The sequence below is a fragment of the Struthio camelus genome, chromosome 16, assembly GCF_040807025.1.
Source record: "Struthio camelus isolate bStrCam1 chromosome 16, bStrCam1.hap1, whole genome shotgun sequence".
Lineage (NCBI taxonomy): Eukaryota > Metazoa > Chordata > Aves > Struthioniformes > Struthionidae > Struthio > Struthio camelus.
The window spans coordinates 16,194,989-16,222,411 of NC_090957.1; the positions used below are offsets into that span (position 1 = coordinate 16,194,989).

Sequence of the window (27,423 nt, forward strand, 5' to 3'; positions counted from 1 at the left end):
GAGGCGGCGGGCTCGGCAGCGGGACGGGGGCGACGAGCAGGTCCGCTCCGACCCCTCTGTACGGCTGTCTGTACCCCTTCTTTGTTTGGTGTTCCCCCCCCCCCAACCCCGCTCCGTCGCAGACCAGAAAGCCGTCGTCCTCGCCGGCCCCTTAGGCGAGGCGGTTTCCCGCGCCTCTGGCGCGTCCCCGCTGCCGGGACGACCCGCGAGCCCTTCCCGCTGCTCGCGTGAAAACCTTAGTCCAGCTATGAAGGTCCTCACGCCACCGAGGCGGCCGGGATGGGAGGTCTCGCTCCCGCCCCGCGCCACCCATCCATCGCCTTCCCCCCCCCCCCCCAAAAAAGCGCGACCGGCCGCACGAGCGGGGCGGGCGGGTTTGGGCGGCGGGGGCCGCGCGCCCCGAGCCTGCCCCATGGCTTTCGGCATCCGTAGGCACTGCTGCCGCTCGCTCTCCGGACGAAGTCGCGTACTGCTCTGCTGTGGGCTCGGCGGTACAATCCTCAGTTCTGGAGATATAGTTTCCGTATAGTTTATAAACGTTATAAGACATACATATGGATAACTGAGGGGAAGGGGACCTGTGCATTGGTGGTTGGGGTTTGTTTTGTTTGTTTGTTTGCTTGCTTGCTTTTTTATTTTTTATTCTGGACGTGTGAACATGGTTACAAAAAAATGCACCTTCTGTAGGTACCTTTTTTTTTTTTCCTTTTGTAATTCCACCTCTAATCAGTCTTTCCTTTGGTAGTTGGCTACTCCAAGCCCTGTTCTGCGATAATGCCTGAGATATTCAGGGTTGCGAGATTGTCTTCGGAAAGAGATTTCCAGCCAGCTTTGGCCTGTGGGTTTGGAGCCAAAAGGGGCTTAAAAAGTGGGGGAACCAATGTCCTTAGCACGTAGTTGTAAGCGTCCTTGCGCTCGCTCTCGGATAAACAGCGTAGGCTTAACTGGTGATTTTTGTTTTTTTTTTTTTTTTACAGCAATTACGTTCCTTTCGGTAATTGGAGGGGTGGTTGGGAGCGCTCTCGAGTTAGCAGGGTGCCGCAAGAGCGCGGATGCGGTCCGGCGGCTGCGGCCGAAGCGCTGGCTGCCGCCCGGGCGGCTCTCCCGGGGCCGCTCGGCCACTCGTGCCGACGCGCGATAAAAGCCGCTTCATCCGCTGCCGCGGCGGGCGCAGTTCAGGCGCGCGGGGACCTTCCCGAGCCTCGGCGGCGCTCTGCCCTTCCCCGGGCCAAATCCTCCGCGTACAAAAAAACAAGAAGAAAAGAAACTCTGGTCCTTTGTAGATTGGCAGCAGTGCAGGCTGGGGCGGCCGCGGCCGGGCTCAGCGGATTATGGCCGCTAAGGCCACGATAAAAACGAGGAGCGAAGCCCTGGCCCCCGCGCAGCCGGCTGCCTGCTGGACGCCGCTGGGGGGCCGGATGGGCGTCCGCCGGGTGCACTTACCCTTGCGTTTCGGGGCCGCCGTCGGCATCATGCCGAAGCTGAGCTTGTGCTGATAGTCAGGCACGTAGTCCTGAAGCTCGTGCGTGCCTTTCCGCGGCCCCAGCGAGCCCGGCTTGGAGGTTCGGTTGCGGCTTTTGTGGCTGGTGCAGTTCTTGCCGGGTTTCCGGGAGCCCGGGGCGGCCGCGGGCTGGCTGCTGTGCAGACCGTTCTCGGCCCCGCTCGCCTTGCCCTTCTCCTTGGAGGAGTGGTGAGGGTGGCGGTGGGTTTTGGAGGCTCCTCTGTCCGCCGTGGAGAAAGTGTGTGTTTTAATCTGGTGGAGGGACTCGGAGCCCGAACAGTTCCTAAAGTCTTCCGCTCTTAGCGCCTTGAGGTCCTGGCCGCGCGTCTGCTCGGGCGCCTCGCAGATGACGCTGGAGCTCGACCCCCTGAACCTGCGCAGCCACTCCCAGAGCGAGCGGGCTTTGCAGTCGCAGCCCCACGGGTTCCCGTTCAGCCGCAGGAACTCCAGGGCTCCCAGCGGGGCCAGGCAGTCCCCCTGCAGCTCCGAGAGGCTGTTGTTGAACAGGAAGAGGGTGGTCAGTCGCCGGAGGTCGTGGAAAGCCCGCCTGTGAATCCACTGCAGCTGATTTTGATGGATGAGCAGCCTGTCCAGGTTGATCAGTCCCCTGAACGTGTTCTGATGGAGGCTCCAGAGCTTGTTTCCATGGAGGAAAAGATGGCTGAGGTTAACCAAGTCAACAAAAATATCGTCCTGAAGGAACTCGATGTGGTTGTCTTGCAGGTACAGGTATTGCAGGTTGTGGAGGCCGCCGAAAATCCCGCTGGGCAGGGAGCTCAGCCCGCACTTGTACAGGTACAAGGCGTGGAGTTTCACCAGCCCTTGGAAGGTGTCCGCCGCTAAAGCCCTCAAGTAGCGGTTGTCCCCCAAATCCAGCTCTTCCAGGTTTACGAACCCCTCGAAGGTGTTGGGGTCGATGAAGGTGATGTTGTTGGAGTAGATCCAGAGGGTGACCATGGAGGGGCTGAAGTGCCCCCGCAGCAGCAAGGTGATCTGGTTGTTCTGCAGGAAGATCCTCTCGCTGTTCTCGGGGATCCCCTCGGGAATGGTGACGAAGTTGTGGGCTTGGCAGCTGACGGTCATCGGGGACGGGTAGCACACGCAGTCGCTGGGGCAGCCCACGGCCACCTGGACCTTCAGCCCCAGCAGCACCAGGAGCAGCTCCGCGAAACCCCCTGTTCGGAGAAAGGCGAGAGCGGGGTCAGGCCGGAGCAAGGCATCGCGCGGCGCGTCCAAACCCACCCGCCTAGTGATGGCGGCGGCGAGGATTATCCCTAGTGAAAAACGCCCCCGACTAACTCAGCCCTCTTTTCGGCTCGTGACTTATCCGCAGAAACGGCCGCCACGGTGACGAGCGGGGTTCGTCGCGCGCAATCCTCCAAACGTGATCTGGGGAGAAAGAACTTCCTACCTCCTGGCGCTGCGTCCGTCCGTCCGTCCGTCCGTCACGCGCTCGCGCTCCGAGCCCTAGCCGGGCAAAGGAAACCTTCCCCGGGGAATTCGCACCGGCAACGCAAACGGCAAATCCCTTTGTTTGCAGGTAGATAACGCAAGTCAGCGGAAACACGGCTGTACCGCGCGCAAAGGGGCAAAGCCAGATGGAGGTGCTGGGGATATGCAAAGCCTCAGCACCTCCGGTGATGTATTTCTTCAATAGCCCTTGCTGCCCTATGGGACTGGGAAAGGTACAGAGTAATTTTGTGCTTCCCGGGGACGCGGGCAGGATGCGTTTGCTCAGCGCGGCTGCGCAGCGGGCGCGCGGAGGAGCAGGCTCCTCCAGACGGCGAAAAAACAGGCGGTTTGCGGGAAACGCGTGGCCAGCGGTTGGTGGAAAAAGCCGAGCCGAAAACTCGGTTTCGGAAGCGGGTGCTCAGACGCGCGTTTTTCACCGGACGTCCCGCGGCGAAGCAGGTGGCGTCTCCTAACGCCCCAGCGAGCGCCGGCCGCGGGGGCCGTGCCGCTGCGGAGAACGGGAGCCGAGCGGGCCGGCGCTCCTGCCTCCCGCGGCGCCGGCCTCGCCGCCCGGCCGCCTCGCGCTCCCACCCCGGCGCTCGGGCCGGCCCGGCCGCGCCGAGCGGCTTTTCAGGCTCGTTGTTGCACCAGGCTGTCGCTTCTCGCTCAGGTTTCCGCTGAGATTTGCTTTGCCTCTTAGGCACAGAATTTGCTCCTGTCTTACGAGTTCCCCCTCTGCGCCTGGAGGGGAAGGGAGTAAAATCCGAGCCGCGTACGGCTGCCGGTGCCGTCCTACCCGGGAGCGTTTTGCACTGCGATTTACTTGCAACAATCTGAAAAACAAGAGCGGAAGTGGAGTTCACCTCTAATTATCGTATGCCGTTACCACAAGATACTCTCTGATGCGGGACCCCTGGGGCTTTTATAATCCCCCTTTTAAGCACCTAGAGCTGAATGCAAGCGGGAGGCAAAAAATCCACGGGTTTCGTATTCGTTTTGTTTAAAATGCAACTCTCTGGCTAGCGCTGCCTTGTGCGTTGTATGGAGACCTATTACCGCATGGTTAATAGCAGGCGACCTGTCCGTCTGGATCCATTCGTTGAATGCAAAGTTTTTAGGAAAAACTGCATTACTCAGGCTCTTCATGCATTACCGGTAAGGGGCAGTCAGCTCTGACTGTACTATCATTAAAAACCAGCAGTAAAAAGCAGTATCAGGAGCCAAAGCGTTTGCCCAAGCCTCCTGCGGGAGGAGGATGGGGAATTTTTTCCCGGCTCTGCCCTTGAGAAATGAAGCACCAGTTGCAGTTGGGAGCAGTCAACGCACGACGTGGGGTTTCGGCTTTGCCGAGGGGGCCGCGCGAGTGGTTTCGGCAGGCTTGGCGCAAGCATCATCGTGCCGGAGCAGGAGCCCTCGCCGCGACCGGTGGGACGAGAGCCGCCTCGCGGACTGCGGCGTCCCGAGGGTGTTCTGCTTATCTGATCCCCAGATAATGATCGCATAGGATAAAGCTGCATTCGCAAACATAGATTCTGCTTTCCACCCATCGATTTGCTTTGCCAAGTGGGACGGCTTCGTGTTTCCCCGTTTTACCCGGGTGACGCCAAAGCACAAAGACCTGTGTAGGTCTTACGTTTATTAGTAAAATCCTGCCAAGCACAAGCACGGTGATGATCTCCCACATGCGGAGTTTGTTATTGCAAATACCAAATCACAAGGGCCTGAATCAATAAACCATCTCCCAGCTATAAGCAGCAGGTCGGCAGATTACATATTGCTTCCAGACAACGGTTTTAGGCGCCGTTCCCCAACACGAGAGTTGCTGAGCTAACGGGACTACTGATGGGAGGTGGGGTTGGGCAGGGAGCTCGTGGCATCCCGAACTTCACGGTGGCGTGGCGACGACAGGCTGCTCTTAGTGATGCACGGTGATGGACAAAGGCAGCCTGGGTCTGCCGAAACAGGGTTGCAGCGTTTAACATCTCCGTGAACGTGAGGACCACTCCAGTGGCACAGGTTGGACGGAACCGAGTCCAGTTGGTCCGTTAATTAATGGATATTTATGAGCAGATGTCTGAAGTTCCTACGGAAAAGAAACAACTCCCGCTGCAGTGGATGACGGTTCTGACGGTTGTTTCTGGTGCATTACTGGTTCTCATCTCTCTGGGAGTAAGATGATAGAAAGAAAAGCCAGGACTGTCTGTCCACCCACACACTGCAACTCGGGGATAAGGAGAATTTGGAAATAGAGCAAGGTTGAGCGCTCAGGAAAAAAAAAATTATGTGGGCAGGACTTGAAAAGAGGAAACGTATTGAGAAGAGGAAACTGGTAGATGCACTCAGGGCACATGGTCTTATCAAGGGTGCTTTTCTCTCCAAGCCCATGAAATCTGCAGATCGCCTAACGTGGTGAGAAGCTGGGACAGTCAGGATTTTTAGATCTGGATACGAGACCCCCTAGAAACAACCAGGCCACGTTCATAGTGCCTGTGAAACTCCTGCATTAACCCCAGTGTCACCATGGTCGTGGCTGAGCTCCACCAGGACGAGACGGTGCTTCAGCCTTTGCCCGGCTCTACCAGTCAGAAAAGCATCAGCAAGAGCTGCCCCAGCGCCCTGAGAGGTCCCGTCCAGGGACGATGCACCCAGCCTGGTTTGCTCCTGCGAGACTCTGCTCCTGCCTAACTCGTCGGGCGCGTGATTCCTGATGCAAACCTTTTGACTTCATCTTGTAAAGGTTGCGAGGCAGACGGAGGGTCACTGGCATGCGTGTCAGGGCTCGCCAGGGAGGGAGAGCTTCAAAAGCCGAATGGGAAAATACTACAGGCATCTGCCAGCAAAGTGAATAAAAACAAGGCACTGCTGACACTGATAAAACCAGCAAGGAGCTCTTTATCTCCTGGCTTCTCCTGCTGCTGCACAGCTGCAGCACCGTGTCACCTCAGCCCTGCTCACGGTGTCCTTCTGCATCCCCTTGGTTGTGACCGAGGTCTCGGTGATTGGGATGAATTCGTTGGACTGTCCAAGCCATTTCCCATGCAGCATCTCTCTAATTGGGCATTAATTAGGCATCAGTTAATGAATGCTTGAAATAATTTATCTTTGGATGTGTCCAGTTTGCAGTCTTACTTTTAACAGCATTATCTTCATTATTAGATTAACATCATTATAAATGTTCTTCATTACCTGCTTGTTTCCATTGTATTAGCTCTATTATTGAGAGTGAAAATCACTCCTCCTGAATGCATTATTGATGAGTAAGGACTTTCTATATGTAGCACGGGGATTAATTGTTATACGGCGTAATGCATTTAGCGTTAAGCCTCAATTTGTGCAAGAGCTGCAACGGCCGGGAGAATGCAGGCGCCCGGAGACAGCATCCTTGTCCAGATACAGCAAATCTTCCCATTCTGCCTCTTCCAGACCGTGTTCCTCCTCACGCCTGTTCCAGCACAGGAAGACAGAGAAAAAGCTGTTTTTTCACCTAGGATCACAGGGCAGGTTAGAACAGCTGGGCCCACGGTGGGGACGGACGGCGGGGACCTTGGCTTCAGCACCGCTCCGCCCGCAGCCCCGGGCAGGGCAGCTCTAAGGACCTTGCCTTAGGCTGATGTTTTCTCCTCTCCACGCAGACGAGCTATATGGGTCACAGCCCGTGCAACGCTGCAGCCGGATCTCGGCGCCGGGACCGAGCAGGGTCCCGCTGCTCTTCCGCGTCTCCTCCAGCGCCATCTGCTCTGGGAGAGCCGGGCTCGCCTCGCCACGCGGCTCACCTGGCTGCTCGCTGCACCCCTCGCTGGTCCTGCTCAGGCTGCCAGATTTATAAGCTCTTTAGAGCCAAGCCCTCGTCTTCTGGCTGGTGATTTATGTGTTTTTGCTGCCATAAAACACTATGTATAGCCACTACATAATATAAATAATAATACTTAACTGGAGTGAGCTACAAGTGAGGACGAAGCATCTGGCTTCTGCTCGCAGCCGGTATTTTCCAAGAGGCAGAAGCTTACTCATCACTCACACTCTTCTGAGGCCAAATTCACACCTGGTGTAACACCACCGCGTAGCTGTCAACGAGCAACACTGAGAGATTTTCCTGCCCCATTCACACCCTGTATCTATCAAGCGACGCTTCCTAAATCGGCCCCGAGTGAACTGGGGCACAAAGACGCGGCTACGACCCCAAGGGAAAATTCACTTTGAAACTCAGGAGCTAACTCAGGGTGGGATGTTTGCGCCACGCGCGAGAGAGAAACTGTTGTTGAGGGAGAAAAAGAAGCTTCAAACGTTCACAATTTCATACGCCAGCGGAAGGATGATGAAAGGCAAGGCCTGAGCGGGGACGGCAACCGGGCGCGAGCCGAGAGCAAAAACTTCAGATCTGGGACGTTTTGACAAAGCAGTGTCAGACCTGGGGTTAGTAGCCGCCTTTTTTTTTTTTGCAGCATGGAGGATAAAATAAACAAGCCTGTCCTGACCGTCGCAAAGGCTAAATTCCCCAGCGAGCAGCAGCCCTCTGCGCGGAGCCCTTCCCGCGCCTGCTCGCGGGGCCGGGGCTCGAGCCGGCGCCGGCAGCGTCCTGCTGCGCGTGCTCCCGGCGGCAGGGCTGGGCTTTTTACTGGAGCCCGGCAACCACCCATCCACCTTCACCTTTTTTTTTTTCTTTCTTTTTTTTTTTTTGCAAACGGTGTCATAAATAACTGACAGATCCCAGCTGTTTGGAGTTACGGTTTCTGATGGAGTGACAGCTGCTCCCAATCCCCCAGTCGTCACCCCGGCAGTTCTGGAACATTTCAGCGACATAAAAATCATTGGAGATAATTTCGGTTTTGCATAATTTGGTTAGGCAAGCTGTGATTTAATGGCAATTATGACCTCCGAGGCAGAAGCTGAGCTCGGAGGCTATGGGCTTCGTGTGCCTGTAGCCGGGGGTGCGGCGTCAGGGATATTCCAGGGAGAAGGTACGACAAGAAACAAATCCTCTACCGACAGCTGGAGATTGTGTCCCTTCGCCGGCAGGTGGAAAGACTCTTCCCAGAGGAAGAAGGATACAAGGAAATTCAGCATATTGCTAGCGGAGAAAGACTTTGGCCGGTGCCAAAAGACGCGTTGGGAAAGACCTTTCAAAGAAAGGCTACGAAAAGGTTTTTGGGTGCGGAAGTGCTGTAATCCCCGCGAGCTTCCCAAACCCTCGTGCAACACCTGTAACCGGCAGAAACCTCCTCTTCGCCGCCCTGACCCTGCCTCAGCCGCCCCGAGAGCGGCGAAAAGGCAAATCCTGCTCGCGACACCGGCGGCACGAATCGGCCGTGGGTCGGAGCCGGCTTTCGGCTGGGGCTGAGAAGGTGCAGCTTTCTCCAGCCCGATCGTTGCCTGCATTTTGCTGTGAGATAAAGCTCAGGACAGAGACCTAGGGTCTGCAAAATCCCCAGTCCAGCCCCAAATCTGCAAGGTTCATTTTACATTTGCTGACCCCACTATCTGGCGCCGTTCACCTTCCCCCCAAAGTCACGGCCAAGGTCACCTGGAAGTTTCTGGATCTCGGTCATTAACTCCGATTGCAGTCGGAAACCAGACCATAAATTTCTTAGTGTAATAACGCAAAAATCAATAGCTCTGCTTGAAACAATAGCTTTGTCTTCCATTTCAGCCAGGTCCGATGTCTCCCCGCAGGCCGCGTCCCCCCGAATCACCCAACGGAGCGGAGCGAGGGCTGGCGGGACCGCTGCCTCTCCACCCCCACGGGTCAAATTAGCTAATTTATTCCTCTCCTGCAGTTAAACCTGAGGATGATTTTAAAAAATAAATATATAAATAGAGGATGCCGAGAAGGGAGCCTTTTACGCTCTGTCTCTTTGACATCCCGTCCGGCGCAGGGTCCCTTAGGCTTTCCGTGCCTGCAGAAAGGCTTTTAATAGCAAGGGATGCCCGAGCCTGCGCCGCTTCGCTGCCCAGCCCGGCGCGGACCCGCGTGAGCTGGGAAAAACAGGGAAGTCCGCTCTTTTCCAGGTCTGGCTCCGTTCGCGTGCTGGTTTTCCGTGGTTTGCTATAGGACTGGCTCCAAGTATACGTTGAGAGGCAGGGTTGTCTTGCGCGTGTTGGTGGATGTGTGATCCTCAAAAACAAATTAGCACCGATTCGCTTCTATATAGAGCGCAGCCATCGGGGAATCGCTCCTGAATTCACAGCGCAGGAAAGCAATAATGCTTCCAGCACGCTAATCCTCTCCGCGAGCAGCCCCTGAACTCGCTCCCCCTGCTGCAGGCACCACTGGAAATTACAATTGTGCGGAAAAATAATAAATAAATAGAGAAATTGGCAGGGTAGGTACTGGTGCAAAGGATTTGTACCCTAATGTGGAAGTCCCTGTTTAATTAGCACTCCCCTCTCTTGGCGCCCGCATCTCCTCCGCTCTCTGTTCGCACTAGAGTAAACAGAAAAAAAATAAAATAAAATAAGGCCAATGGTGGAAGGGGCTGTGGGATTGGAAACTCAGATAGGGAAACTCGCTTAATTTAAATACTTGTTTCAGGTCTAATATATGCGGGGAACAGAGGGAATATAGAGTGCGTTTTCCCCGTGTAATCCGCTCTACTTAACCCCAGTTTGGTATAAACCTCTTGCTGCAGCGATACCCTTGGTGTACGGGGGAAACGGCTCCGGCTCCGGCTCGGAGCCGATCGGGACCGTCCCACGGCTGCCTCGGGGCCCAGGACAAGCACCCGCGCGCCTGGGCGGGCAGGGGAAAAGCCGTTTAAATCGGGGGCCCAACTGCTGCTTGCACGTGCATGGGGTCGGGGCAAATCTTCCTTTCCTGAAGCATCCTTTCTCCACCGCAGGAGAGCTTACTGCGGTCTCGCGAATCGTCCCCGAATTTCCAAAAGCTGCTCGGACCTCGCGGAAGCGTGCCGAAGGCGGACGGCGCGGCAGGAAGCGTGGGCGCGCGGGACGCAGGTCTGCCACTGGCCCGGCCCGGGCTGCGATGCCCCCGCGGGAACGGGAGCGCCGCGGGAAAAGCGCCGGCAGCCGAGCCGGGAATTGGGAGCGAGGGGCTCGGCGCAGGCCGGAGAGCTGCCTAGGTCCTTGGGAAGGCACTAATAATTCCAGTTGCCCCCAAGGAGAAAGAAATATCGGAGGATGACTTGAGCTCGGTGGATTGTCTGGCTGCGTCTCAGGGGATCAGCGGATGCTTCCACTCCCTTTTTTTGTCCTGAGGTGACAAGTTTTTCTTCCCATTCACAGAAATGCAAAGTAGCTCATTCATGGTCGTAACAAGGATGGCGTTCTTCACGAAACAGACGGCTACCAAAATCTCGGAGGTGCTTTACAGTAAGACAATTGCAGATGAAATGACAAAAAACCACCCAAGATTAGCACAAGCCAGATCCGTATCGCATGCTGAACAAGCTAATGTGGAGAAAAAGCAGATTCACCAGCTCATCTCCCTTGCCAGCTGCTGGCTAGGACCTACACAGGGTTTCTTTGTGATTGGAAATAGAGTCGCAATTGAGCAAATGTGAGCTCCGAGAGCAGAGCGACGGCTGCCGGCGGGCTCGGTGCATGCCCCGGCATCCAGGCCGCGGCAAGGCGGCGATGCCTCGGAGCATCTCCCGGGCACCTCTCCCCCTCGACGGAGCCGGGAGCGGACGGCGGCCCGAAACGGGGCACGCGCGGCCCTTATGCAGTGTTTCTCCGCCAACGGCTCTCATCGGGAGAACGTTGCCGCTATAAAGGTGCGATCCCGCGGAGGCCCTGACCGCAGCGGTCCGCGAGCTAATTACGCGCCGCGCCGCGTAGAGACCCTTTCATCCCTTTTCAGTCTCTCTGCGTTTCAGATTTACTGGATGTCCTTGTGTTTTGTGGATGAGAGGGCAAATTGGAGCCTGCAATGTACCTTCTTTGCCATTCAGCAGCGTATAATTCTGCCTGCAGCAGGGGGGAAAGAGACTGACAGGCGGGCATCAAAGCCGCCAGCTCCGGCACATTTTCTTCCCACAAAAAAAAAAAAATCCCAATTGCATCATTCCGAGCCCGGCAGGCTGCTCGCCCGGCCTCGAGCCTCAGCTCCCTCATCCAGGCCCCAAACCGGGAGCAAAACCTTTCGCCGGGGCGAGGGGCGCCGGCAGCATCCGCGCTGCGGCGCGTCAGACGCCGGGCACGAGGCCGCTCCGCGGCGCGCTGCCCTTTCCGGCAGCAGAAGGGAGGCTCTCCGAGAGCGCAGCGGGAATGGGAGCAGGACTAGGAGCAGGACTAGGAGGAGGAGGAAGCTTAGCGAGGCGGCGCGGAGGTGCAACGTGCCGCGCTAACCGTGGGGAGCTGCAACGCTCCCACGCGGCTCCCCAGGAGCGGCGAGGGACGCGATGGGGCCCAGGACGCGCTGAGGACTGGGGGTTTCGCGACCAGCTGGCCATCGACTCTTTGCGAAGCCTCCGAAAGCCGCGGTGGGGACAAGGCGCTTCGGTGACGTGCCACCTGGCCTCGCTGTGACCTGCTGCGCCACGGCGCCGCGGGAGCCGGCTGGAAACGGGGGGTTTGGCCGCTGGGACGCCGGCGCTGGGAAGCAGGATGGGAAAAGAGGAAAGCAGCCGAGACGCGGGTCGACGTTTTTAGGGTTTTTTGACGCAGCGAAGAGCTGAAGGCGCTCCTCTCGCAACTGGCCCGCCCAAAGCGGGCGAATTCGTCTGGGGGGTGCAAAGAGGCTGCAAAGCGGGCGCGAGGCGCCGCTCGTCGAAACAGGACGTCGTGCTCGGAGGAGCCGCGCTCCGCGGAGGTCCGCCGGCGGCTCCGGCCTCGGCCCCGGCGGCTCGCCGCTGCAGGCAGCCGGCCCTTTTCCGGCCTGCCCGAGTCCCGCCGGGAGAGGACTTCCTGGGTGAGCGTGCCGCCCCGGGCGCCCTGCAAACGCCCGCTATTACTGCTTTACAGGGAACTTTAACAGCTCAATAAAAATAGCTTGCTAATAGGCTCCAGGATGCTGCGCCATCGCCGGCGGCTGGCGAGCTGTCTCCTGCCGTTCCCCGCGCCTCCGACACAGGAAGGCCAAGCAATTACGGCACGGGGTCTGCAAGGTCTCCGGAGGATAATTTCTATTAATTATAGCCCACGCGGGATACAGTGACACCAGGAAAGGGAGGCTGGCTGCAATCAGGGATCATCGCAGGGGCCTGCGAAGGGAAGCGGAGCCGCACACGGCAACGCCGCCCCGCGCACGAGGGGGCGAGGGGGACGCGGCCCCGGGTGCCAACCGGGGGCATCGCTCGGGCGGTTTGCAGGGGGAACGTGCATCGGCTGGCACAAAGCCGCTTGCTGTGACCCAGGAGTGGGAGGTTAGGGAAAGCATTAATGCGCTCAAGCGCCTGTAGCATCGGGCGGAGGGGTGGGGACGAGGAGGAGACAGCGCTGTTCCCCCCCCGCCCCGTCCCGCCGCCGGGCTCGGCGACTTCATCCTGCCTTAGGATCAGGTTTAAAAATAAAATAATAATAATAATAAAAAAAACAATGTTGTGGTTTTTCCTGTAACTGGCCAGGCTCCCGTTTAATGCATCTCAGCAGCTTAATGGCCTGGCAGCGGCGGCTGGGGACCGCAGCGCTGCTGCGCTCTTTTGCCCTCCGTTCCTTGGACTATTGCCCTGCTGTCTGCGGAGGCTCGGGCGGCTGCCGCAGCGCTTCCCGGGCTGCGAGCGCAGCTCACGTGACTCCAATCACTTTCCTTCAAGCTCATCAGCGCCTGTTTCTCAGTAAGCCATTATAAATCCTGTTACGATCCCGTCTTTGCTAGGTAATAACAGTTACTGCGAGACATACGGAGACTTGGGGTTGGTGCAAACCCGCGCGCGCCGGCGCTCGCAACACCGTCGAGCGGTCAGACATCAGACCCGCTCAAATCAATTTGCCCGAGACTGTCCAAACACGAGGCCGACGTATCAGAAATGTAATGAAAAAAAACAGCGTAGCTGCACCCAAAGAGCAAAGACCCGGGGAAGGGGTGGCCACGTGCGCTGGCAGGCGCGCGTCCCTCCCCGCCGGGGCACGGCGGGTCCCTCTCCGGGGACCGGTGTCCCTGCTGCAGCCGCTCAGGCTGAAGCACGCGACCGCGCGCTTCGCGCCAGCGACGTTGCTCGGTGGAAGTACCGCTGTCTGCACTCCCGGGCTTCGCACGCGTTCCTGCTCCCGGCGTGATGAGCAAACGGCCGCCTGCTCCCCGCCAGCATCCTCCTGGGATGGGGCGGACCGTGCAAACCAGGGGCGGAGAGCGGCTCGGCCGCGGGAAATCAGTGCCTCTCACTCGCGCGCCGCAGGTCCGCTCCCAAAATGCACCGTCCTCCCCAGGCAGGAGCTGTCGGCCGGGCGGCTCGGATGCCCAGAGCCGCTGAAACGGCCGGGACGAGGGCGAGCGGGACGGCTGCCGCTGGCCGGACGGGCTGGGAGGACCCCAGGGCGCCCCGGTCCCAGCCGCCCTGCATCCGACTACGGGCTCGCGGTGCCGAGCGCGCAGCGGCCCCTCGGCCCGGCTGTCCCTTCCTCGCACCACCCACCGCAGCAGGGATGTGTTTATGGCAACAAGCGGCGTGCCTGGCTCTAGCAAGCGACGGGGACGTTTTACCCTCCAGCTCCTCGCATCGTGTTGCTTCGGTGCGCGTTTTACAGAGTTAAAACGCCATCGCAAACAGCAGAAATAGTTTTTGTTTTGTTTTGTTTTTTAAAGAAAGGAAGGATCTTGGCATAAGGAAAAAGAAACGCAACCAAAATGCTCATTAAACCTGAGGGGCTCCGTTTCCCTGTCCAAGCGGTCACATCTTCTCAGGAGGCTCCCAGAAGCTTTGCGATGCCTTGTCAGACAAGCCTTTCATCCCGCCCGATCCTGGCTACACTCGTGGACCCAAACGTTTTCGCTGGGAACAGGAAAGAGGGAGCAACTCCATTCTGACTTCTCGTTTTTCCATCTGATCGCTCTTGATACAGTTTATTGTTACGACAGCATCTGCTGCTTTCATGGGGTTTTATTCTGAAGTACAAGCCGTCTTTGTTAGGCCCATTTTCAGGCCTTTCATCATTTGAGTCGCAACATAAAAGGCGTTTAAACACGCCTGCTTATCACCGCGGCTCGGGGGGAGCTGGGAGCGGGGCGCCGGGGCGGCCCGCCAGCTGCAGCCCCACGCTTGGGGCCCGGCAGCCGAGCAGCACCTCTCGTCCCGAGCGGCGCCGAGGGACCCCGCGACCCGCCAGAGGCGCCCGGTAGTTTGCAGCTACCCGCCGAGAGCCACCGGCGTCTAGCCAGGGGCAGAAGCATCGACGTCTCGCGGGGAGAAGCCGTCGCGGGCGCCTCGGCCCTCCGCGAAGCCTCGGGCCGCCCGCGGCGGCGCGCTCGGCTCCCTCCCGTACCGCCCCGCCGTGACGGCCGGCAGCCTCCCCGCGCCGCCGGGGTCCCCTGGAAAACCGCGGGGGCTGCTCCCGGCGCTTGCGAACGCGGAGCAAACGCGTCGCCGCTGGCGCAGTCGCCGGGGCAGCAGCGCGGGAACCTGCGGGGTGGCGCTTCCCGGGGGCTGGCGCGAGCGCCCGGCCGCCGCCGCCGCCTGTCCCCCTCCCGCTCCCATCCCGCCGTGCCGCTTCCCGCTGCGGGGAGCCCTGGGCTGCCGCTCGCATCAGGCTCCCGGTGCAGCTACAATGAAATTGCTGCAAAATTTTCTCCTGCTGCCGATCTCCCGGAGGGGGCACCGCACGGCCGCTCCTTCCCTACGTGCCGGCCCCGGCGCGCCCCCCACCCCGGGCTCGGCTGAAGCGGGGGCGGCGAGGGGGCTGCCCTGCCGCCAGGAGAGCGCGGCCCGAGGCGGGCCCGGGAAGGGCGCGGGGGCAGCGAGGAGATGCAGCCCCCTCCCCTAAGCGACGCCACGGGCCAGCGAGCGTTGGGCACCTCTCCCGCTCGGCCGAGGCGCCCGGCACCGCGGAGGGGAGCGCGCCGTGAACGCTTTGACAGCTACTGAGGTGGACAGGTACGGCCCGATGCAAGCAGTTCAGCGGGAGACGGAAGAAAACCGGGAAGGCAGCCGCCACGCACGAAAGCGTTTACAAGGTCAACGATTAAAAGCGTCACTCCGAAAGGTTTTGGCTAAGACCGCGGCGCGGAGCAAACGCGAGGCAGCGCGGAGGCCGACGGCCCTGGGCTCCCCGGCGAGGCGGCAGCGAGCGAAACCTCCCGGGGCCGGCGCTGGGCGACCCGGCTGGGGACAACATTACATCCTCGGGCGCTGCGACGCCGGCAGCCGAGACCGAGGGCGCTGGAGAAGCTCTGGCCGGGCTGCCTTATGCCTCAGCGGCAACCGATTTCATAGCTGCAAATAATAGCGGAATAAAACCCAGCAGTGGGATAAAAATGTTGGGCGTCTTCTCGATTTGAAGCAGAGGGAGCTAAAATATCTGGGGGCTTCTGCAGGACACGGCACGGCCTCTTGGGGTAGCTGCACATCTGGAAGACGCTAATCTTTAGAGCATCTCCCTCGGCCAGCAGGTCGCCCGAGGCTCCCAGGGGTGCAGGGAAGGGAGGCCTTGACCCCCCCCCGCGAAGGGCCGTGACTTGGCCGGGGCCGCTTTCGCAGGCCCTGCCGCCCCTGGGGCGCCGCGGCTGCCCGCCCGGCCGCCGGCCCGAAGCTCGCCCGTCGCCCGCGGGCTGTTCTGCTCCTCGGAACGAGCCGAGCCTCCAAACGACCCGGCTGCTCAGCCGGCTCCGCTGCGGCGTCCTCGAGCAAGAAAACACGGCCGCGAAATCCAATTGTACACCCCGGCGCATCTGCGGCTGCCATTAACCTGTCTGCGTACGGTGGCGCCCGGCCGCTCCTCCGGCCGGCTTCGCCCCAGCCGCAGCGGCAGCTGCTTCTCCTCGGTGCAGCGGCACGCCGCCGAGCGACCGACCGCGCTGCAGGCCTCTCCCCGACGCTGTGCCCGCTTCCAACAGGGAGAGCTCGCCGAAAGCATCCCCCCCCGGCCCCAGGCTGCGGGCTGCTCGCCGAAAGCATCCCCCCCCCCCCTCGCCTCCGGCCCCGGGGGAAGCGGCTCTGCCGAGCAGCGTGAGCTGCCGCCGCCGCCGCGAAGCAGCAGCAGGCTGCGGGCTGCTGCGCCGGCCGGGGCGCGAGGTCCGCGCCGCTCCTGGCCCAGGCGTCTCGCCTCGCGGGGGCTTAAACCGCCCCCTTCAAGGCGGCTCCGGCTGCTGATCCCGGCTGGGCCGGTCCAACCTGACCCGCTCGGGGCCGCTTTGCTCGCTCGACGCCTGGCAGAACAGCCCAAGCGGGTTGCTGCCGGGGTGGCCGGACCCCAAAGCCTCGCCACCGGCGCCTCCGCCGGCCCCCCAGCTCCCTCCTCGCCCGCCGAGAGGATCAAACTGATCCGGCCGTCGCATCGTCTCTCGCTCGCTCTCTCTCGCTGCGCTCCAGCTCCAGTTGCAGATTTATTAAACCGGGAGCCGATCTCGACGCCGTTCCTTTCAAGCAGCTCCCCCGCGCAGGTGTGGGGAATTTATTCGAGATAAAGCAAGCCATCACGGAGAGAGACAGCAGCCTTCAAAGCCCACCTCGGAGACCCGAGAGAAATAAAAACACTAGCCCGTGCAAACGCGCAATTAGGTTTCAAAATGCTCGGGCTCCGTGAAAAGCGCCGTCCCTGCCGAGAACAGACCTTTCAGGCAATTTTTCCCAAACCCTGTTCAGCGCTCGCTCAAAAAACGCCTTTTAAAGCCGACCCGCGGGTTTTGCCCCGCTGCTCCTCCTCGCTCGCTCCCTCTCTCGCAGGGACGAGCGAGGCCGGGCCGTTTCGGGAGGCGTCGGCAGTTCAGCGGGAGGCTGGCGCCGAGGCGGCTCGGCCCGGGGTTTGCCCGCCGGCCCGCTCTTCCCTTCTCCGGGGTTCGCCCCGCGGTACAAACGCCCTAATTAACCCGTGGGACGGGCCGCCGCCGCTAGGTATCGGCGCGAGGCCGGGGGCTTAGCGGGATTCGGGGGAGGATTATACGTTTAAATGGATAACGAGAACATCTGCCGGTACATTAGCCGGGATAAAGCAGAATTAGGGAGAAGAGCCGGCGCGTGCCGGGGCGCGAGCCGGCGGGGGGAGCGGCAGCGCTCTCGCAGGGAAGAAACCCCCCCCCCAAAAAAGAAAAGGCTTGGAGAGGCCCTCGCGCCTCCCGCTCAGCCTGCCGGGGTTAATCCCGCGGCCGCGCTCTCCCGCAGCGTCGACCCGCTGTGAAATTGCAGCCAGCCGCCCTGAATATTTTAAGAGCAGCAATGCAGTGGCGGCGGCGCGCCGGGGCGGCTGCCGCGAGCAGCAAAGCAGGCCGGGAGCGGGGCCGGGCCCTCGCCTCTCCCCCCCCCCACTTCCACCGCCAACCCCCATTAGCACAGTTCAGGGAAACCTAAAAAATTCAGAAGACGCTGAAATATGCAGCGTTGTGCTCTCGCTTCCCAGCTGCTCCGGCGTCCGGGCTGGTAAATGAGCGGCAGCGCGTCGCAGGGGGGCTGCAGGTGGCTGCGGGAAGATGTGCTCCCCCCTCATCCCGCGGCCGCCCGGCACCGGTGCCCCGGCCGCTGCCGCGCGCCCTGCCGGGCTCGCGGTCTCCGCGGCCCCTCGGCCGCCCCGGCGCCGCAGCCGGCCCTCACGCGAATGTCTCTCTTCAGCACTTTCGGTATCTGGGGCACGGCGGAGCAGGAGCGGCGAGAAAAAAAAAAAAAAAAATATATATATATATATCTCCGTATTTGCATAAAGCTCGCAAAGTGGAGCTGCCGGAGACCCCGCGGCCCCCGGCGGCGCCGCACGTGCGGACGGAGGGCTGAGGACGGCGTACGGGCAGAGGCGAAGCCCGGCGCCCTGGCGGAGCCGTCGGAAGGGCTGGAGCACGTCTGCAGAGACGGGCTCATCGCCTCGCCCTGCACCAGCATCGCCCCCCGGCCCGGCGGCGGCTCCGGCCCCCCAAAAGCACGAGTCCGCGAGCGGGAGCCGCCGCCAGAGCCGCGCGGGGCACTTTCGCATTCCAGGCGGAAGCGGCCAGATTAATCGCCTTGCGCTGGTTCTGTCACCCGCCGGGATATATTTTCTTCCTGGAATTTACAAGTAGTTCTGTCGGAGGAATAAACAACCGGAGATAAAAATTACATTGTCACCGCGCAGGTGTGATGGATGCCGGAGAGGAGCCCCGGGCGGGCGGCACAACCCGCGCGAGGGCAGCTGGGGCGCCCGGGCAGACGCCAGCCGGGGAGCGCGGCGAGCTCCGCTTGGTGCCCCTGAATCGCAGCATGGCCAAACGCGGGGGGAAAAACGGTGCCGAGGGAGCGATGGCTGCGAGGAGCTCCCGGAAAGCAGCGCGGGAAAAGGCCCCCAAACCTCTCGCTGGGGAGCAGCGCTGCTGCGAGGGGCTGGTGGAGAGGACCGCGCAGCCCCCGGGCGTCAGCTCCTCCTCAAACCACGTGTCTGGGCTCTTTTTCAGAGTCCCCAGCTGAGCTCTCGCTCGTATTTTCAGAGATCGGCGAAACAGCGCAGTCCTGCCGGGGCGGCAGCGCGGTACGGAGCAGGGCAGGCGCCTGCCGACAGCCCCTGGGGGCTAAGGTGTAAGGAGGATTAATGAGATTTACACCGGGCCCCTTTACAGTCGGTTTTCTCCTTTATCTTTATCCGCTTCCCTCGGCTGCGTCGGCTTTGGCGAGGCTCGTCCCTGTATCGCGGAGCACATCTACAGAGCCGGGCGCCGCTGCTCCTGGCGCGCGGACAGATGTTCAGCCGCTCCTAGCTTACATCGAAAGTTGCATCGAAACTGGTTAAAAAAAAAAAAAAGGAAAAAAAAAAAAAAAAAGACAGCCAAGCGGCTTCTCTGCCCAGCCTTCGGGATCGTGGGAAACCAGGGACCCGCGGCCCAGTCTGCCAGGGACGCCGGGGTCCCGCCGAGGCCCCGCGCCTGGCGCCCGGCAGCAGTTCCCCCAACTGCCTTCAGGCTATTAATAAACGCGGAGCAGCTGGTGGAGCCTCTGCCGAGCTCGTCCTCGGGATTTATCCACATTGCTCGGCCTTATCAGCCATGCTTTTCACAAGCACTTAAATTCAGGAGGAAAAGGAAAAAGTGAAATCAGATAGAAATGCAGGTCTGTTTGCTGTTTTCTCCAATGAAATGGTTCTGGGTAAACAGCAGACGCCTTTGATGAAATCCCAGCAGGCTTAAACAATAAAGCTGGTTACAAACTCAATCTGGCGCAGATATCAGATCTGAAATTGTTTCAAAAAAACATGTCAACATTTTCTAATGCTGCTGCAAAACTTCCTCGGCACCTTGCCACGAGCCTGCGTCTGTGACGCAGGGGCCGTCGCGCCGTCCTCGCGCCGCCTCCCCCCCCCCCCCCAGCCGGCGCCGGGCCGGGACTCCCACCGGGGAATCCTGTCCCCGGAGCCCTCCGCTCCTCTCCGGCCGCGCGCGGAGCTGCCCAGGTGCGAGACGACGCTAAATACCAACCGCGGAGACACGAAGCAGTCGCCAGGTCGCCGGGAAGGACCTTCTCCGATCCGGGCACACCAGGTGGCTTTCCAAGCTCGGCCATCGTTTCCGGCCGACGACGGCCCCCGCACGAGGCGTTCTGCAGCGTCTCGGGCTGCTGCCTCGCTCGCGCCCGCGGCTGCCGTTCCCCTCCGGCCCGTCTCCGCGAGCGCCTCTGGCCCCGGCTCCGGCACAGACTCTGCGACCGACAATTGACTTTTCCAAGGGAAAAGCGGTTTGCAAAGCGTCGGCTAAGGCACGCAGATAAACGCCCCCCCTCCCCGCAAAGTTTTGCCTCGAGCGCCTCCTGGTTGGATCCCTCTGGGAAAAGAGCGGCGCAGAAGAGCCCGGGGCAGCCGACCCGGGGGGAGCCGCAGCCCAACAGCCGCGAAGCTCCGCTTTTGGCAGCGCGGCGGCGGGGGGCTTGCAGCGCGGCCGCCCTTCCCGGGGACGGCGCTCGGCAGCGGGGCGATCCCCCTGCCCGCGGGGCTCGGGAAGGCGGCGGGGGCCGGGCAGGGCTGAGCGGGCGCGCGCCCGGACCAAGCGCCTGCTGCCGCTTCCCAAACGCGTCCCGGCTCTCGGGCAGACGCCGCGGGGCTGCGCAGCCCCAGCTGGAGCCCGAGCAGCGGTTAGTGCCTCTCCTGGAGGGGCGACAGCTAACACGGACGGACAGTGTGGTTTTTCTAGTACGTAAAGGAGGGCGAGCAGAGCTCAGGGGGACGGGCAGCAGCGCCAAGCCGACGTGCGTCGCCCGTGGGTGCGCGCGCGGCTCCCCGAGGCCCCGGGCGCTGCGGGACGGCTCCTCCCGGGGTCCCTCCAGCTGGGCACCTCTGGGACCCTGCGGGCACCGAGACCCATCGCCCGCCAAGCCCGGGAACCTGCTTTCTCGCCGCGGGCAGAGGTTTTTCCCGGCGTAGCTCGCTGCAAGAAACGCGCTGACCACACCGCGCTCGGCCACAGCGCTGGCCTGCGCCATCACTTTTAGCTATTTTAGCTGTTTTCTTAGCTATTGTCCCCGACCCACTTTCCAGGCACGCAAGGGCTGGGGCGGCGCACGCGGCCCGCTGGCCCCCGACGGGCCCGTCGCACCTCCGCAGAGCTGGCCCACCGGGCGCGCGGCGAAGCAGGAGCCCCGAGCAAGCCCCGAAACGGGGTTTGCCAGCAGAGCGGGGTGGCCCCGGCGCCCGGCCCCAGGGAGGAGGTAGCCAGAGCCTTCCTCAGCGATGAGGAGGAGGAGGAGGAGGAGGAGGAGGAGGAGGAGGAGGCAGGCTTCTTGGCACCGCAAGCGGAGGAGCGTTTCGGCACCCTCCTCCCGGGGAAGCCGCCACCGGCTCCCGGGGTGTCCGCGGTCCGTGCCAGAGCGGGACCCTCGTCCCGGGGAAACGGCGCCCCGAGAGCAGGAGGGATGCTCGCTTTGCGCAGCCGGCACGCGTGCAGCATCCTGCACCCCCACCCCGGCCAGCACCCAAAAGAGCCCCCAGCCGGGGGCCAGCACCTCCTCATCCCTCCTGGGACACCGGAGCCGGAGAGGACAAACGGGAGCGGCGGGGACAAGCAGGGCAGCAGGAGGAGGGAGAGGCGGGAGGGCCGGGGCGGCAGGCGCCGCGCGGGGAGGGGGCCGCGGCGGGGCCCACCCCTCCGCCGCCGCGGCCTCGGCTATCGATCCGTGCTGCGCTCGGGCTCGTCGCGGCCGGGCGCGCGGCTGCCCGAGGAGCCAGACGGGGCGAGCGCTCTCCGTGGCTCCCCGGCTCGTATTAAATATTTACTTTGTTTTGTTTCGTTTGTCCCGGCTCTATCGATCGGGGAAGGGGTGGGCGGCCGGATGCTCCTCCGAGGGACGAGCAGAGGCCAGGGCTGAGCTGCAAGGCGGGGACAGATCCTGCCGGGGGTCCCCGTGCAAACCGCCCCGGGGCCCGCCGCGGCCGGCCGGGCGCGGGGAGCGAGCCGCGCGGCCGGCGCTGTTTCTATTTCCAGAGCAGCTCGGCTGGAGACGGCACAAAAGCGCGGGGAGGCTATAAATAGCGGCCTCCTTCGCGCCCGCTCGCCCCGGGCCGAGGCCGCGGCGGCAGGGCGGCTGCCGGCAGCCAAGCGCCCGCTGCCGTGCAACCCCTCCGGCGAGAAAAAGCAAGGGAAGCGAACGCTCGGGAATATTGGCCGCTTAAGCAGAACTGTCTCGAAACAGCGTTTCCCAAAGTTCCCCCACCGGGACCCCCCGGCGCTGCTCCGGGGCGCGACGGCCCAGGGTGCAAACGCAGAGGTTTTGCCACCCGCAAGCGTCCCCGCTGCGCTCAGGGCCGGATGCGGGTGCTGGGCGATGGCCCGGCGCCCGCGCCCCCCCGGCCCCGGCCCCCCGCGCGTCCCCGGCAGCCCGCCCGCCCTCGCCCTGGATGAGGCTCCCTGGAAGCTGGGGAGAGCGGCGCACTCTCGGGCAGACCTACTTTCAAGGCTTTAATCCTTTTTTGCTTAAAGGATTTCTTTTTCTTTTTTTTTTTTTCTCTTTTCTTTTCTTTTTTTTTTCCCCTCCTCTCCCCGCTCGGCAAAGATGCGGTCTGATCAGAGGAGAGACACAGGGAGCTGACAAGCTGCGGAGTATGGAGGAGAAAGGAGAAAGAAATACATATTTATTACCCTCAATTATTAAAAAATAGATAGCAGCAGATCTTAGGCCCTGGCAGAGGCACCGTGGAGTCATTTGTGTGAGGACGATTTTGTTTTTTTGAGTTCCATTGAAATTATAATACGCTGCGCTTGTTAGCAAAACCACCCCGGCACATCCCCGCCGAAGGAGGCCCCCGCGGCAGGAGGGGGCGCGTTGGCCCGCACCCCTCCGCGCGGCCCCCGGCAGCGAGGGCAAGGACCGGCCTAACCCCCCGCCGCGGGCCGGGGAATCGGGCAGGAGGCGGCGGAGAAAAGCGCAGCGAGGGCCTGCGGGACGGACAGCGCCGGCTGATTTCTGCCCGGCCGGGGGGAAGCTCTCGCCTTTGCCGGCTCCCTCCTGCTGGCCCGGTGACGGCTCGGGCACGGCGCGGAGGGCACGCGGCGCCGCGAGCCGCCGGGGCACGAAGCGCCGGGACTTTTCCCGCGGCGGGAGCGTGGGCGCGGGCGGGAAACGCGGGAACGCGCCTCGCCGCGGCCGCGCACACCTTTCGCCCGGACTCCTTGCGGCAGGGACCCGCCGTTCCCGCGGCTCCTTGCGGCATTGCCGGCGCTCGGTCGCACGAAGTCACGTCGGGGCCGATGGAAACGAGCTCCCCGCGCTGCGCCGGGGCGGCCGGCCGGCTCCGCGCCCCGCTCGGCGACGGCCTTTGCAGCGGGGGCCGCTGCCCGCCGCGGGAAAGGCGAGGGAAACGCCGAAGGCCACCCGGGCGCCGGGGACGCAGCCAGCCGGCGGGCACGCGCGCTGCTAAAACCCCAGGAAAAAGGAGCTTTCTGCACCAAATGGAGTATTTTCTGCTTAATAACCCCGCGATCCTAATCTGCGCAAAGAAGATTCGCCCCCGGCTCTCCCCGCTCTGCATCTGCCGCCCTAAGCGGTTAACGCACGCGGCCCGGCCCGCGCCAGGCCCCGGCCGGCACGGTCCGGCGAGGCACGGCGGCCGGCCGCTGCGGCGCGGGCGTCCCTCCGCCAGCCCCGCCGCCCCCGTCATCTGTCAGCCGTGAAAATCATACTCCTAAAAGTGTCCCCTCTGATTGCCGGGCGACAGGCGGAGGGCTGCGCGTTTCCATGGCGATGCCGGGGAGCGGGGACGGCACGGGGCGGCGGGGGGGGGGGTGGAAAGAGCGGTTGCCGCCATTTGGGAGAGGGGCTCTCCGCCGGCAGCAGGGACGGGCGGCCGGGGCCCATCCCTGCGGGAGCCGAGCCGGGGGGGCGCCTGTTGGCAAACAAGGCGCAACTTCCCGCTGGCTTCTTCACGTCCTCGCCGGAGCCGGCGGCAAAAGCTCCCTCGCGCTCCCGTCCTCCCGCTCTTTGCATCGCCTCTTAAATTAGCTCGCAAGCTCCTTCGGCGGAGGCCGGGCCGCGGCGCTGTCACGCCGCCCGAGCTGCGGGTAAGGACGGCGGCGCCGAGCCCTCGGGCTGCCCCTCGCCACCGCCGAGCGCCCACCTCCCTCCCCGAGAGCGGACGCCTCCCCGGGAGCGAAGGGGTTTTCATTTGCGGCTCCGCGCTGCGAAATCGCGCGGGATGAAAACCGCCCCGCCGCGTCGGCCCGGCGGCCAGGGGCAGCTCCTCCGAAGCCCCGCGGCGCCCGCCCGCCCGCCGCTCCATCTCGGGGACGGGCCGCGCTGCGCGGCGACCGCCTGGCCGCCCCGCCGCGCCGGGCGCAGCCGTCCGTGCTCTCCTCTCAGCTCTTTAGGAAATTAAACTTTTATAAAGCGCAAAAGGTTTCTAGGCGATGAGCGCCTGGGCGCAGGCAGCGCAGGGGAGGCTGCGCCTGCGCCGGGCCCGAGGCGGCAGCGGCTGCGGGTGCCGCTGCGACGCCGACCGCTAGCGCTCCGGTAGCTGGCGCGGCCCCCTCGGGAGGGACGGGGCTGCTGCCGCGGCCGATGCCTTCCCCGCCGGCGGCCGCGCAGCCACCGGCAGCCGTTTTCCCTTTGCTGCTCGTCCGGCACGAAAGCTTTTCAGCCGAGCAGGACGGGAGCTAAAAAGCCCCGTCGACGAGGCTGAATTAAGCCGGCGAGCGGGCCGTCCCTGACCTTGGTGTCATCCTTGACCTGGAAATCTCCTTCTCCTGCGTCTCCGCTCTTGCACGTCTGTGCGTTGCCACCTCTGGCAGGCTGCACGGGTGCAGCTCCCTCCCTGCTGGCAGCCTCGCGCTGCCGCCTGACAGCCGCGCGCCGCCGCGGCCGGCCTGGCACTGGCACCCGCCGACACGCGCCGCCGGCCTCCCGCCGCCCGAAAAAGCCAACGGCCCCGCTGGGCCCCGGGGCAGGCTGGCCGCGTCCCCTCGTCCCCTCCCAGGGGAGCCGGCCGCTCGCCGCGTCCCGCCGGCAGGCTGGCTCTGCACGCCGGGCAGCGGCCCAAAACGCCCCTGGGCGAGCGCAGCCCTTCCGCCGGCGCCGCTGGGGCGTCCCCCCGCCCGCCGCCACCCGCATCCCCGTCCGCCCCCGCCAAAAGCCCCGCGGGCGGATCGGCCGCAGGGCGAAGCTCACGGCGGGCAACGCGGCCGGTTTCGCTCCGCCGCGCGCGAGAGCATCCTCCCGGGCCGCGCCGGGGCCCCCTTCCCGGGGGGTATTTTCAGCTCCCCGAAAGGACGAGACCGGAAAGCGCTGCCGGGTTTGTCACCCTGCCTGGGGACGTCGCTCCCGCCGCCCGGCTGGCTGGTCTCCCGCTCCCCGAGACACGCCCCAGGCCCCGCCGCTCCCCGCGCCACAACCCGGCAAGCGGGACGGGCAGCGTCACCGCCCCAGCCCGGGCTGGAGCGAACCAGAAAACCTCTCTACGCTTCGAGCCGCCCCGTCCCTCCGGAGCGCAGCGCGGCACAGTCACAGCTGCCTCGAAGCCCCGCGATAAGTGGCCTGGCGCCGGCGCGGCGCCGCGAGCTCCCGCCTGCCCTCCTCTCCCCCGGCGCGAGCTTCAGCCTTGCCCCGCCGAGCGGGGGCTCCGGTTGGCATCGCTCCCGCGAGGCACGGCCGGGCAAGGTGGCACGGCCCACGGCTCCGCCGGCGACGGGACCCGGCGGCCTCCCGAAACGCGGGGAGGGCAGAGCCTCTCGCAGGAACGCGGGCCTTAATCTAACTGCCTGTTGAATTATTCAGGAATGGCATTAACTTATAAATGAGTGTGTTTGACTGATTTTGTGGTTGATGTACAGATAAATTCTAATGAAAGACAGCTACAAGATTTTAAATTATTAATTAGCCTGCCACTTAACAAAGCCTATTTGGCACTCTATTTCCTTGCTTAACAAGACAAAAACTTTAAGAATAGGTTTTGTATTAGCCCAGAGGCTGTTCATTTACGGTTTGTTTTTCTAGCTCCAGAAATGAAAGCTGTAGATCTTGACCTTAACAGGCTACCCGTGGTGGGACGAAACCCTTCTGCCAGACCTGCGGCCGCCCGGCGCGCCGGGGTCCGCTCCGCCTCGCGCTCCCTCGCCTCTCCCCCAGCCCGGGCACCGCTCTTCCTCCCGCCAGCCGCGCCGGGGCTGGGAACCGGGGCAGCGCCGTGGCGCTCGGCTCCGAGCGGGAGCGCCCGGCGGTCAGGGATGCTCTTTTCCAGGAGGCTTTTTGCAGTGCCGACGCTTGCAAGACGCAAGCCCCGAGCCCGCAGCCCGGCGGTTGGGCTGATGAGCTGCTGAACAAAGGCGAGATGGGAGCTCCCAGCCCCAGGCCCCGCAGCTGCAAGGTGACATGACCCCCCGGCCAAAATCCACCTCCTCGGGCTGGGAGCACAAGCGCTCCCCATCCCCGCGAGCCTCAGCCCGGTCCGGCAGGCTGCAGGGAGCGGCGGGCACGGTGCTGACATCCTCCCCTCCTCGGCGTCTTGTGTCGGAGCCTGGCCGGCAGCTCCGCTCGGCCACCGGAGAGTGGTACACGGTGGGCACCGTGGCCTGGCCACCATGTAGCGGCCCCCACCGGGCCCCCAGCCCCAGGCTGGCCACGCGGCCACCGAGCGAGGCTCCCGGTGCAGCCCCCTGCCGCTTCGGGGAAGCCTCTAGGAGAAGTTGGCACTGCCGGGGCCTGGGACGGCGGCTCAGGGCGGAGCGGGGGGCCGGCCCGGCCCGGGATGAGGACCCCGCAGGGCAGCCGAGCCCCCCGGCATCTCCCCTGGCAGCCCGGCAGGGGCCCGGCCCTGGGCGCAGCGGTGCCGGGGGGGCCCTGCCAGCTGCCCCCCGGGTGCCGGGGAGAACCAGCTTCTCCCTTCGCAGTGATGTCAAAAAGCTCCCCTATGATGTCCCAGGCGGTTGCCATGGAAATAGTGTGATGTCACACCTGGGCGATTCTCCTCGGCATGGGGGGGAGGAGGCGCGGACAGCTCACCCCAACTTCCCCGTGTCCCCGGCAAGCCCCGGGGGGACCCTCGTGCAGGGGACACGGGGCACAGCCACGGCCAGCGGGGCTGCACCGGGCACCCGCGGACCCGCCGCGCGCCCCCGAGCCCCGGTGCCCCCCCGCCCCGGTACCCGCCGAAGCGCCGGTGCCGCCGGGACCCGCCGCGCTGCCGTCCTCGCCGTGCCGCCGCCCCGCCGCGCCGCCCGGTGCCCGCCGTAGCGCCGGGACGCAGCGCGCTCCCGACGCCCGCTGTCCCCAACCGGCGCCTCCGGTCCCCCCGGTGCCTCCGGGCGCGCTGCGCTGCCGCCGTGCGCCCCGGTGCGCGCCGTCCCCGGGGAGCTGCCGGCGGTGGCCGCGCCTCGGCGGCGCCCGGTAGCGCGGCAGCGGCGACGGCGGGGGGGGGCGAGGGGGGGCGCCCGGCGGCGCGGCCCCAACTTGGGCGGCGAGGCAAACTTCGGGGCCGGCGCCGGCGCCCGCGGTGCCCGGTGCCCTCCCGGTGCGGCGCTCACCTTGGCGGAGCATCTTGGAGGCGGTGCGGGGCGCGGTCTCCCGGCGCAGCGGCGGCGGCGGCGGCGCTCAGAGCCGCGGGCGCGGCGGCGGCGGCAGCGAGCGGTGGTGGCGGCGGCGGCGGTGGCGGCAGCTGCACCGGGAACGCGGAGCCGGGGCCCGGGCGAGCGGCCCCCGGGGGGGCATGGCGGGCCGGGCCGGGCCGAGCCGCAGCGGCACCGCGAGCGCCGGCCCCGGGAGCCCCGGGAGCGCCGGCCGCGCCTCTGCCCGCCGCGCGTCCCGCCGCCGGCTTTTAGGGGGGGGAGCCGCCCCCTCGGGGCTGGGGCCGCCGCTGCCGCCCCCCACCCCCTCGGGCCGAGCCTATAAAGAAAGGGGCGCCCGGTGCCGGTGCGGCGGAGCCTGCAGCGGCGGGCAGGGCTGGGCAGGGCGGGGCGGGGCAGCGACGGGCAGCGACGGGGCGGGCTGGGCTGGGCTGGG

General features: G+C 63.8%; 1 protein-coding gene across 2 annotated transcripts; it reads right to left on the bottom strand.

Moving 5' to 3' along the window:
- Window positions 1-340: 340 nt before the first annotated feature.
- Window positions 341-27,034, bottom strand: RTN4RL1 (reticulon 4 receptor like 1). Of its 2 annotated transcripts, none has more exons than XM_068910311.1 (2): window positions 26,949-27,034; window positions 341-2,676 (listed from the first exon to the last, which is right to left on the bottom strand). In XM_068910311.1, the coding sequence occupies exons 1-2, from the start codon at window positions 26,959-26,961 to the stop codon at window positions 1,322-1,324; spliced, it is 1,368 nt and encodes a 455-aa protein (XP_068766412.1). In that variant the 5' UTR covers window positions 26,962-27,034; the 3' UTR covers window positions 341-1,321. The 2 variants fall into 2 exon arrangements, with proteins under 2 accessions (XP_068766412.1, XP_009674225.2); XM_009675930.2 differs by lacking the exon at window positions 26,949-27,034 and adding an exon at window positions 2,913-3,355.
- Between the last annotated feature and the right edge of the window lie 389 nt (window positions 27,035-27,423).